The sequence below is a fragment of the Leguminivora glycinivorella genome, chromosome 13 (genome assembly GCF_023078275.1).
Source record: "Leguminivora glycinivorella isolate SPB_JAAS2020 chromosome 13, LegGlyc_1.1, whole genome shotgun sequence".
In the NCBI taxonomy this organism is placed as follows: Eukaryota; Metazoa; Arthropoda; class Insecta; order Lepidoptera; family Tortricidae; genus Leguminivora; species Leguminivora glycinivorella.
Genome location: NC_062983.1, coordinates 10,391,031 through 10,402,099, shown reverse-complemented (window position 1 = coordinate 10,402,099; position 11,069 = coordinate 10,391,031). Strand labels below are relative to the sequence as shown.

At 34.8% G+C, this 11,069-nt stretch overlaps 1 protein-coding gene across 1 annotated transcript in view; it reads right to left on the bottom strand.

The window, feature by feature from the left end:
- Window positions 1-3,802: 3,802 nt before the first annotated feature.
- The window catches only part of LOC125232752 (zinc carboxypeptidase-like), a 28,453-nt gene continuing 21,186 nt past the window's right edge, over window positions 3,803-11,069 (bottom strand). Inside the window, exons 2-7 of the mRNA XM_048138519.1 lie at window positions 7,081-7,370; window positions 6,447-6,837; window positions 6,269-6,353; window positions 5,790-5,992; window positions 4,838-4,922; window positions 3,803-4,561 (exon numbers count right to left, since the gene is read on the bottom strand). Of these exons, the coding sequence (XP_047994476.1) occupies window positions 4,320-4,561; window positions 4,838-4,922; window positions 5,790-5,992; window positions 6,269-6,353; window positions 6,447-6,837; window positions 7,081-7,370 (1,296 nt within the window). The 3' untranslated portion in view covers window positions 3,803-4,319. The remainder of the gene's footprint in view (window positions 4,562-4,837; window positions 4,923-5,789; window positions 5,993-6,268; window positions 6,354-6,446; window positions 6,838-7,080; window positions 7,371-11,069) is intronic.

The window sequence follows — 11,069 nt, the reverse complement described above, 5'->3', positions numbered from 1 at the left end:
ATATTTTGGTATACTTTCGTATAGTTTCTTTTTTTATTTCTTTTAAAAGTCACTCCGTGTCTTTTAAGGTGAGCGGCATGTTCCGTCGAGGAACAGAGATTTTTAGTTTTAATTTCTTTTCTTGATATAGTTAAATAGTTATTTCATTTTCATACATACAAGGCAACACAATTTAGAAAGAATACTTTTTCCATGTATATGTAGCACAGTTTTTTGGAGCTGGCAATTACAGAAGTCCCAAAGCGACTTTCCGGTGCGCCTACAACGCCACCTGGCGGGAATAAAGAAAAACTTTCTCTCTTCGATCGTGCGAGCGCCATGATCTGCGCTCCCGTTATTACGAATTAAAAATAGTTATCGGTGCACCGGCGCGACACAAACGTGAAAATTGACATTCAAGTGATATCAAAACCCAGTGACCTAAGCTTCCGTTTATATGTGACAATCGTTTTAGTGTGAGGATTTTCCCAAAGTGTTTCCACGTGGCCCCACAAGCGCCTCTGGACGAATGTAAGTTAGCCTCACCAATTAAACGCCGCTACAGTCTTATTAAACTTATTGACTATAATTACTGTTTAAATATAATTGATTTGTACAATATTGGTTTTTAGTTAAAATATTCGATATTTAATTATTCAAACTTTGTTATTGCAAAATTTAATAAAAAAAAGGACAAGTTTAGTGGACTTGGTGCATTCCCTTCCAGTCAACAATTTCATAAAATAGAGATAGTTAGTTTGGTGTAGGGAATGCAGAACCGGTACCAGTCCCAGAACCGGGACTGAGATTTCCGGTACTGGGAAAGAACCGGGAAATCCCGGTTCTTCGGTACTTTTCGGTACTGAGGGTTTACTAGTACATTTGTTGTAAAATTATGAATAAAACATAAAATGGAAGTCGTCGATAAGTTTTGCTACCTTAGGTCGACCGTATCCAACAATCTCTCGCTTGATGCAGAGATTGTTGGATACGTATTGGCCAAACATCTCATTATTTTTTATGGTGTCACAAACACCTCATTACTTTTTATTATTATTAAGAGCCTGCGATGTCCCACTGCTGGGCAAGGGCCTCCCCCCGCTTTTTCCATTCCTCCCGGTTTTGTGCAGTCCTCGGCCATTCTTTTAAAAAGGAGTCCAACTCGTTCCGCCATCGCATACGTGGTCTGCCGGGTCCCCGTTTTAGCCTGGGCTGCCACTCTGTGATAATCTTGGCCCATAGCTCGTTCGGCATTCGGCAGACATGACCGGCCCAGTCCCACTTCAGCTTTGCCGCTTTCCGAACTACATTGACTATTTTTGTTTTGGAGCGCAGCGTGGTGTCCCATGTCCATGAGTTTTCGCTTAAGTTATGAGTCGAATGTAACTGGGATATATATTTTGATTGCGTAAAGCTGTGAAAATGGAATTGTGATGAAGACTGTCGAAAGCTTTAGAGTAATCGACAAATGCGATGTAAACTGGGATTTTGTATTCTTGGCATTTTTCGATAATTTGATTAAGGGCTTGTAGGTGGTCGGTGGTGGAGAGGCCTGGAGTCTAGAGATGGGTAGTGAGTAAATACTCAAGAGTAAATATCGAGTAAATACTCAGTATTTACTCAAAATACCCGTATTTACTCGTTTTTACTCAAATTGATGGGTATAAACTATTTCGCGTGCTGAAATGGAAATACAAATTAGAAATATTGGTGTATTTTGTTATCGACTACTAAGTTAAGTAATCAAATTTATATTAATTTTATTTTAAAGACGTGCTCTCCATACATGTAACTATTTTTCACAAAAATAAAATTCAGAAATTACCAGTGTGTTATACATCATCTGATAGGTCTTTAAAAATTAGTTGAATGTTTCTAAAAAAGTTTTTTAATAATATGAACAGTTTTGGAATAAAACGATAATTAAGGCCGAAATAATGTTTATACCTTTATAACTTTCGAATTCGTTGTTGGAGAAATATCCAGAAACCGTCAAATTATTGGCCATATAATACAAAACACAAAACTAGTACTTTAAACGTCACCAGCTGAGCCATTTTTGAGTTTTCTTTAGAAAACCCTTAATAAAAGGTCGTAAGTGCCACATTAACAATCACTTCCGAACGTCATGCCGTTATCTAGAACATGAATTTCATTGAAGTCTCATACTTTTACTGTAAATACCTGCTTTCTTAAAACAAAACTGCTAACTAAACATTATCACTATTTTTTTCTCACAAAGATTACCTTTTTTCGACAAACTAAGACTCCCATAAGCTTCTAATAATATAAATCTCATTTAAACATGTCCACACAGTTAAAATAAACACGACTAAGTACTTAAATCTCATTTTTTAAATTATTTTTAGGTAACAGTTTATACTCACCCAAATGAGTAAATACGAGTATTTACTCGGTGCTTTGAGTAAATTACGGGTAAATACTCAGTATTTACTCACCCCTACCCATCTCTAGCCTGGACGGAATCCAGCCTGTTCGGGCGGCTGGTGCCGATCGAGTGTTCCCGAGATACGGTCTTCTACGATTTTAAGAAATATCTTGTACAGATGGGAGACAAGACTGATAGGACGGGAGTTTCCTATATCAGACTTGTCTTCCTTCTTATGAAGCAGAATGATGTTGGAGTGGCACATTTTTTGTGGAAAAGTTTGAGTGGTTATTATAGTAGTATTAAACAGTTTGGTGATATACGGGATCAAAGTACGTTCTCCTACTTTCAGTGCTTCGGTGGTGATTCCATCCTCGCCAGGGCTTTTCCCGTGTATTTCATTTTTTGAAGAACCATAATAAGAGCCACATATTATATACTTCTTGTTCCGTAACGGGCGGGATAGCTTTGAAGCTTTCTTCTAAATCAGGCACAGGCTGTGGGTATGTGGGAGATTCGGCGTAAAGGGTTTTGTAGAATTTGGTGACTATTGTTAGAATTTTATCCCGGTCGCCTATTATTTAGGACCAAAATTATAGTATACCAGACTGCGTTCTAAGCATACTTTCAAAAACCTGGACGACATGTGCAAGAAACCATACAGACCTCAACTAATTCTAACATTAGCAAAGTTAGTTTGGTTTACCCTCTAAGTATAACCGACGCCGAGGTCCCGATCATAGCCGATGAATACCGAACGGGACGAGTCTAACGCGTTTGAAACTATTTACATTACATTTGTACAGCATTCAATGGATATTCCATCGTTTACGTTCAAATTTTTGAAGTGATTAAATGCGTTTTAGTTTGTAATCTTTGTCCATTTTTCAGTACCGAAAAGTACCGAAGAACCGGGATTTTATAACATCAGTACCGGTACCCAAAGAGTTCAAAAATCCCGGGATTTCCCGGTACTTTTGGTACCGGGAATTCCCGGGAGCATTCCCTAGTTTGGTGCAAGATTATAGAGTCTGTATGAGTTTAGAATGAATAGATACGAATCAAAACTATTGTGAAATAAACATACACACAGACAATAAATAAAAATAAACATCTTCAAAACAATGGGACTTACCTTATCCAATATGTTTAAGATATAAAGTAATATCTTTAAAACGTTCCATTTTAAGCCTTGTCCAATAAAATAATTATCAAAAATACAGGCTAATCTATATAGATTACATTTCACCGCTTTGACATAAATGGTCTTTTATCAAATTATCAACGATAAATACCGAACATCATTATCAATGTTTCATAAAATTAACTGAATAAATTTAAGACGAATAATATACATATTTTATTTATTATTATTTTTTTCATTTGGCTAGTTTGTGGTCAAGAGTAAGTCCATTTCATAATAATAAAATGAAGTCCCGTTTGCAACAATTTTATATATGTGTAAAAATCGTGAAAGTTGAAATAAGTTTTACTACAGTAAACATTGATATTACACAGAATTGTTTTGCTTAAAGAAAATAAGAAAAAAACACTTGAAGCATAAAATCATGAAGTTAAATACGATCTTTATAATGATAAATACAAATATATTAAGAATAACAAATTAATAAAAGTTAAAAATATATCCATTGAAAAACATGTTAAAGGAGCATTCCATGAAATAGGCTACTGGTGTCCCGTACAAAGACGAATTTTCTGAAAATTGGCTGGTGAAAGAGGATCCTTATCTAAGGCATTGTGCAGAATTATGTACAGACAAATTATCAATTGCTTTAAACGCCGAAATAGAAAAATCGCAACGTACGAAATACCAAGCGAAATACAATGCATAGAATGTTCCTAAACTATAATTATGAGCATGAACATGTAAATGATTCTAAAGTTGTCGATGTTTTATCTTCCTCTTAATTTACAAGATATAACAAAACTCCTAGAATCTACTCCTAGAAGCAAACGATCCTGAAATGATAGAAGCAGAATTGAAGTAGCCCAAAGCTCGACCTTCCCTTATTAAGGCGAGTACCGAATCCCAAATTTCTTCATTGTTGGGTAATATTTGCTCAGCGGGCAGAAGATGACCATATTCACCAAGGTCTCGAAGTTCATAGGTGTACGAGAGAGGTATACGTAGTTTTTCTTTTACCCAGTCTGTACTAGCTCCCGTTGCTTCATCTAAAAAAAAAACCGTTACCGTTATTGGCTATTTCAGAAGTTCAAAAAAGTCAAGTGACTGACCGCAACTTCCATTAGCTATAAAAAAATTAATCTTGGCGACTTTTTGTCTTAAATCTATCCTTGGGTCCTAAAGCCTCCTAGAGATAAAACAATTTTAGCATTGTACGCAGAAACCTTTCATTAACTGTGTTTACATGTTTATAGCGTTTTTTAAAGATTTATGTGACTAGCATTTAATAGACAATAAAATACGACTATATGAAAATTACTTACAAACTACTTCAGCCACATTGCCAGCCACATATTGCGTTCCGTATCGCACTGTCAAAGAGCTTATAGCTCTGCGGGCGATTTTCACCTGTAATAAAAAAAAGAACACAAATTATAAATTAACCATAAAAAAGGGACTTTGTAAACATACATAAGGTCTTGCCTATATTCCCAAACGTAAGGGCAGAGTACATGAAACCGCTCAAGCTTCAGTGCCACTCTTGGCAACTAAGGAGTTGAAAAAAATACTGAAGTGATATAGAAGTGACAGGGTGCCAGCCTATCGCTGACGCCACAATTTAACCCATATCCCACAGATTACTTCTACGACGCCGACACCCACAAAAGTACAAAAATAAGGAGTTGGTAAGTGAGCTACGAAATCGCATGGACAAATTATGAATGAATTTCGTTGATAAATTCGCCATGCACTTTTTCAGCTCACTGTACATTAATCACTTGTTGTCTACTTATAATTTTATAATCTTAATCAGTGTGACTAGCACGTTTTTTAATACGTAGGTAAGTTATCGCGATAGCGTAAAAATGTTGCGGAAAAATTATATGTATATTTTATTGCAGTAGGTAAAAATTTGGCCCTCTGGTCACTTTCTCCATAAAATTGTAATTTTTCATGATATCTGTATAATACAAAAGGTAAAATTAAAAGAACGACTTCCTACATTAGAGGTACAGGTGTTTTGTAACGCGCTTATTTTTGAAGGCGGTTTTATTTTTTGTTAAAAAGTTTTTACGGAAACGTTCGTATTTGTTATGCTAGTTCAGACTGTATCAGTAGTCAGTAAGTTTTGTACTGAGACTGACTAAAATAGCATGACACGTACTACGTTTCCGTAAAAATACGAAGGAAAATATTTTCGCACTAGAACCTAACTAATGATGTAAGTTCGTTTCAAAAATCAACTTACGAGGATCAGTATGAATTAATAATTACCGAATCTTCATAATTGTCCAACCGGTCAGTAGTATTTCCGTAAGGAACCATAAGCATTTGCCCCGCAGAATGGAAGCTGATATACATTTCCATATTTTCTGCAACGCTTTCTATATAGGCGGCTAAAGAACTTGCTTCGGGTTCGGAAAACGGACCGGTACCAGCATAGATGTCGCTAGAAGGATCATTGCTGGAACCTTTAACTGTAAAGACAAACATTTTTCATTCTAATTATTTCACCAGTCAATTAACTCTTTCTGCAAAGTTCTGCAGGATAGTTTAGATCAAAATAAGTATAGGCACTATAGACCTCGCAAATCAGAGAGATAATTATAAGGTTTAGTTTTCGACTGTAATATTGACACATCCTTTTTATCATTTATTTTTATTGGAATCGTAACATATAATGATTACTTAATGTTAATTCTGCTTACATTTGCGGTACTATTTTTCATTTATTTAACACAAAAGTTACTTACGCATCCAATTGCTGTCCCAATTTCTGTTTAAATCAATTCCAAATTCAGTTCCAACGGGACGCCTGTTTTTACGCCACAGTCTGAACTAAAATAGAAACCAAAACATAAAAAAAAAATCTTCGCTATAATAATAAAAAAAATGCAATATGTTATTTAACACATAGGTATAGAAACTTACGTCTGTCCATGTCCAAACATAACCATCAGGGTTTGTGCAGGGAAATATGTACCAATCGAAATCTCTAGCAGCAGCTTGCGCTTCCGGATCTTCACTATACAAGAGCTGAGTAATAATGTAGTTTACTGTTGCGTCAGCTATCCATTCTCTAGCATGTATACCTCCTTCAATAAATATGGACTTTCTACCGCTACCGTGAGAAATTTTAACTCCTTTAATTTCTCTTCGTTCATATGACTCTCCTCCTTTTATTATTGTAACTATATCACTGTTGTCAGCAGCTATGTCATCAAGCCAAGAGTATATGTCCTCCAAAGGATAGTACGCGTCCCATGTCATAGATTGCACATTGCGTTGAATATATTTGCCGTGTTTTTCGTTGTCAATTACCCTACAAACAGAAACATCTTAAATTGAGTTGAATTGAGAAAAAAAAGTTGAATCATCTTTTCACTGATCAAACAATCATGTGATACAAAAGGTTGGCTAATCGCGTTTGACCCTGAATTTTATTTTTAATATATACTCTCATCTCTGTGTGACCATTATTTTCCGTGCGTTACCTATATCTTCTCACTGGTCAATAAGTCCTATGTAATATTATGTTTTAGGGGATCATGCTTAAATTACTTACGTTTGTATATTTTCAATAGTAACTTCAGCATCAATACTATTTGCTTTTAATATATCATCAAACGTTTTTCTGTATCCAGGTGATGTTACTACGCTGACCATTTCATTGACAATTACTGGATCTTCGAAGAAATCTAACTGAGGGTTAGATAGCATGGAATTTAGTATTTCTAGTTCTTCAGCGGTGCTCGGGGTTACCCTGTATAGGGCGTAATTTGTGAAATTGAACTTTTCACTATTTGCATAGCTGCTTAATAAAAGCAAGGTGGCTAGTAGTTTTAACATATTGTCCTGAAAAAAAAAAGTAAAATAAGCAATTGTAGGTACTTACATACGGTTAGGGAACTACTCTGTTTTTTTAGGGTTCCGTAGCCAAAATGGCAAAAACGGAACCCTTATAGTTTCGTCATGTCCGTCTGTCCGTCTGTCCGTCTGTCCGTCTGTCCGTCTGTCACAGCCGATTTACTCGGAAACTATAAGTACTACAGTGATGAAATTTGATGGGAATATGTGTTGTATGAACCGCTACAAAATTATGACACTAAATAGTAAAAAAAAGAATTGGGGGTGGGGCCCCCCATACATGTAACTGAGGGATGAAAATTTTTTTTTCGATGTACATACCCGTGTGGGGTATCAATGGAAAGGTCTTTTAAAATGATATAAAGTTTTCTAAAAAACATTTTTCTTAAAGTGAACGGTTTTTGAGATATCAGCTCTCAAAGTCGTAAAAAGTATGTCCCCCCCCCTCTATTTTTATAACTACGGGGTATAAAATTCTAAAAAAAATAGAGGTGATGCATGCTAATTAACTCTTTCAACGATTTTTGGTTTGATCAAAGTATCTCTTATAGTTTTTGAGATAGGTTGATTTAACTGTAATTTTGGCAGGTGTATAAATTGACATAATAAGTTTATTATATTTGCTGCTACGGAACCCTTTGTGCGCGAGCCCGACTCGCACTTGGCCGGTTTTTTTTTTGTTGGAATAGCGTATCACAGTGCACAGACATAATATATTTTTCGCAACCAAATGTTTGGTGTATTTAAAACGGCTGTGAAATAGGGTGACGAATGACAATTATACACACTGGTCACAACAATTTTGTTAATTTTTATTACTTTTTCAAATAAAATCAAACATTTAAAAGGGACATTAAAATGGGATTTAACTGAAAACCTACAATCATAATATCAAATGAAATTAAACTATAAAAATTATAAACTTCAGGTTTTGGTTAATTTTACCATGTTTTGTTTTGATTTATACAAATAGATTATGCTTAGTTATAAGAGACTTGCACAAAAATATTACAAATTAATTAATTTGTAACGAAAAAATATTAATTTCTAAGGCCACTTACTTGTTTTCAATATGTCTATGAACTAAATAATGGCTTTGATAGTATATCTTTTAAACCTTATGTGATAAACCTATTATCGAAATGTAGTCTAATCTTTATGGATATGGTTTAAAGCTATTTATTGTTTTTAGGATTCCGTAGTCAACTAGGAACCCTTATAGTTTCGCCATGTCTGTCTGTCCGTCCGTTCGTCCGTCCGTCCGCGGATAATCTCAGTAACCGTTAGCACTAGAAAGCTGAAATTTGGTACTAATATGTATATCAATCACGCCGACAAAGTGGTAAAATAAAAAGTGGAAAAAAATGTTTTGTTAGGGTACCCCCCCTACATGTAAAGTGGGGACTGATTTTTTTTTTTCATTCCTACCCCAACGTGTGATATATTGTTGGATAGGAATTTAAAAATAAATAAGGGTTTACTAAAATCGTTTTTTGATAAATTTAATATTTTCGGAAATAATCGCTCTTAAAGGAAAAAAAGTGTGTGTCCCCCCCCCCTCTAACTTTTGAACCATTTGTTTAAAAAATAATATGATAAAAATCACAAAAGTAGAACTTCGGAACTTGAGCCCCTACACTGAGCGTGGCCCGACACGCTCTTGGCCGATTTTTTTTTTTATTAGCACCAAAATATCGTCGACCGAGTGTGCTGATAGGTGACCCAGGACTCTATCTCTGACTTGCTTTGGCTGGCGTTAGGGATATAATTAACGATCGGGTTGAAATGAAAAAAAATCTAAGAGGCGAGTTGGCGCTGTGTAGTAGAATTTTTTATCCTATAGACAGGTATTTCATTCACCATTTTCATCCAACAGCCTAGTTCGTTTTAGATTCCATGAACTCTCAAAGAATCTTTGCACCCTGGCGGGTGCTGCTTCTGCGTGTGTCCCATGACTCATACATTCCTTATGGGTTTCCTATAATCTGCATATCTAAAACTTTTCAGAACAGTTTCAGAGATTAGGGGCGGAATATTTATTGAAACTTTATTGCACAATGAATAACGGATTACGCCCTTAACTACCAGTTGACTAGGGCAAGACACAAATTCTTGAATTTGTTGGATTTGCCATTATAATATTTAATAATTGTAACATTTTAAGGTACGTTTCTCTCAAACATTTAAATTTATGGCAATAATGTCGGTAGACAAAGAAATCGGGTCGGTTGGCAAGTTTACCTGGACTGGTTATAAAAGGGACTGCTCGTCGGCGAGCAGTCACTTTTAGTTCTACCAGCGCCACGAACAGAGATAAGTACCTTAATCTGATTATATAATAATAATAATTGTCTGAATTAATTTATGAAATTATTTGAAGTACCTTAATCTGATTATTTAATAAATACCTGAATTTATTTTCAATGAAAATTGTCTGAATTAATTTATGAAATGGATTAATGAAAATGTAATTAAAAAGTTAATGTTTTAGTGTTTTGTTATAAACAACTCTACAACGCTGTTTATGTCTGATTATTTAATAATAATTACCCGTATTTAACTATGAAAATTAATTAATGAAAACTACCTGAATAAATTGATGAAACTGACTAATGAAATTGTAATTAAAAATAAGCATATTTTACTATTTCATTATACGTAACTTAATAGTAACCATGTTTATGATTTAGTATTTGATGTGTTTCTAAAGAGTAAATATATAATTGGTGTCATTGCTTTATAACCAACGCAGTTTTATTATGTCCCATATTTGCTAATTGAATTACATATTTAAATTTATCCCAAAAACAAATTTAATTAGGATCGCTTAAATGGAGAATTGCCCGATTGTAATACAAATAAATGTTTACAATTATTTTATCATATTAGTCACTTCAGGTCATATGACATTTGGGTAAAGCTAATTTGTTCTTTGGAGGTTAGTTATTTCGTCATATTAGTAGTCACTACAGGTCATATGACATTTGAGTAAAGCTAATTTGTTCCTTGGAAGTTAGTTACCTTTCTTGAAGTAAAAACGTTGATTATTATTTTGGACAAAAGGCTGCATATTATACACCTTTAACATACTCGGTCGCATAATTGAATTGATATGATCTCTCATACAAGCATAAAATAAAAACGTTTCATTATATAACCAAAATGCTAAATTCAGAAGTGGAGATACGTTTTACCTAGCCATCTTTCAACACTGTGAATTATTTCAGAGATAACGGATTGAAATCTGCTGATCAACTTTCATACCACCATTCGAAGTGCAGTTTCTTCGGGCTGCCGATACCACAACATTGTGCTTCCTACATTTGGTCCTACTGACAGCGATGATGGGGCTGCACGGCCGACGCATGGTGCACCGATTTCGGGACCTTCTGAAAACCTGAATGGACTGGCGTTGTTATGATCATTAAAGTCGGTAAGGCCCTGAGGGCTCTGCATTATCATGTAAAAAATCTTGCTTTAAAGAAATATTTTTGTACCCACTGTGTTTTAAACTGATTTTGTTTACTTATTACGGAACTGCAGTTAATCGAGCTAGTTATTGAAAGAGCTAGTGTTATGATTATGACATCTTGAATAAATAAATTACCTCGTATTAGATCATGTTGTTTAAAAGAAAAACAGTTAAATCCTGAAGAAAGGGTATAAAAGTCAGAACTGAACAATACA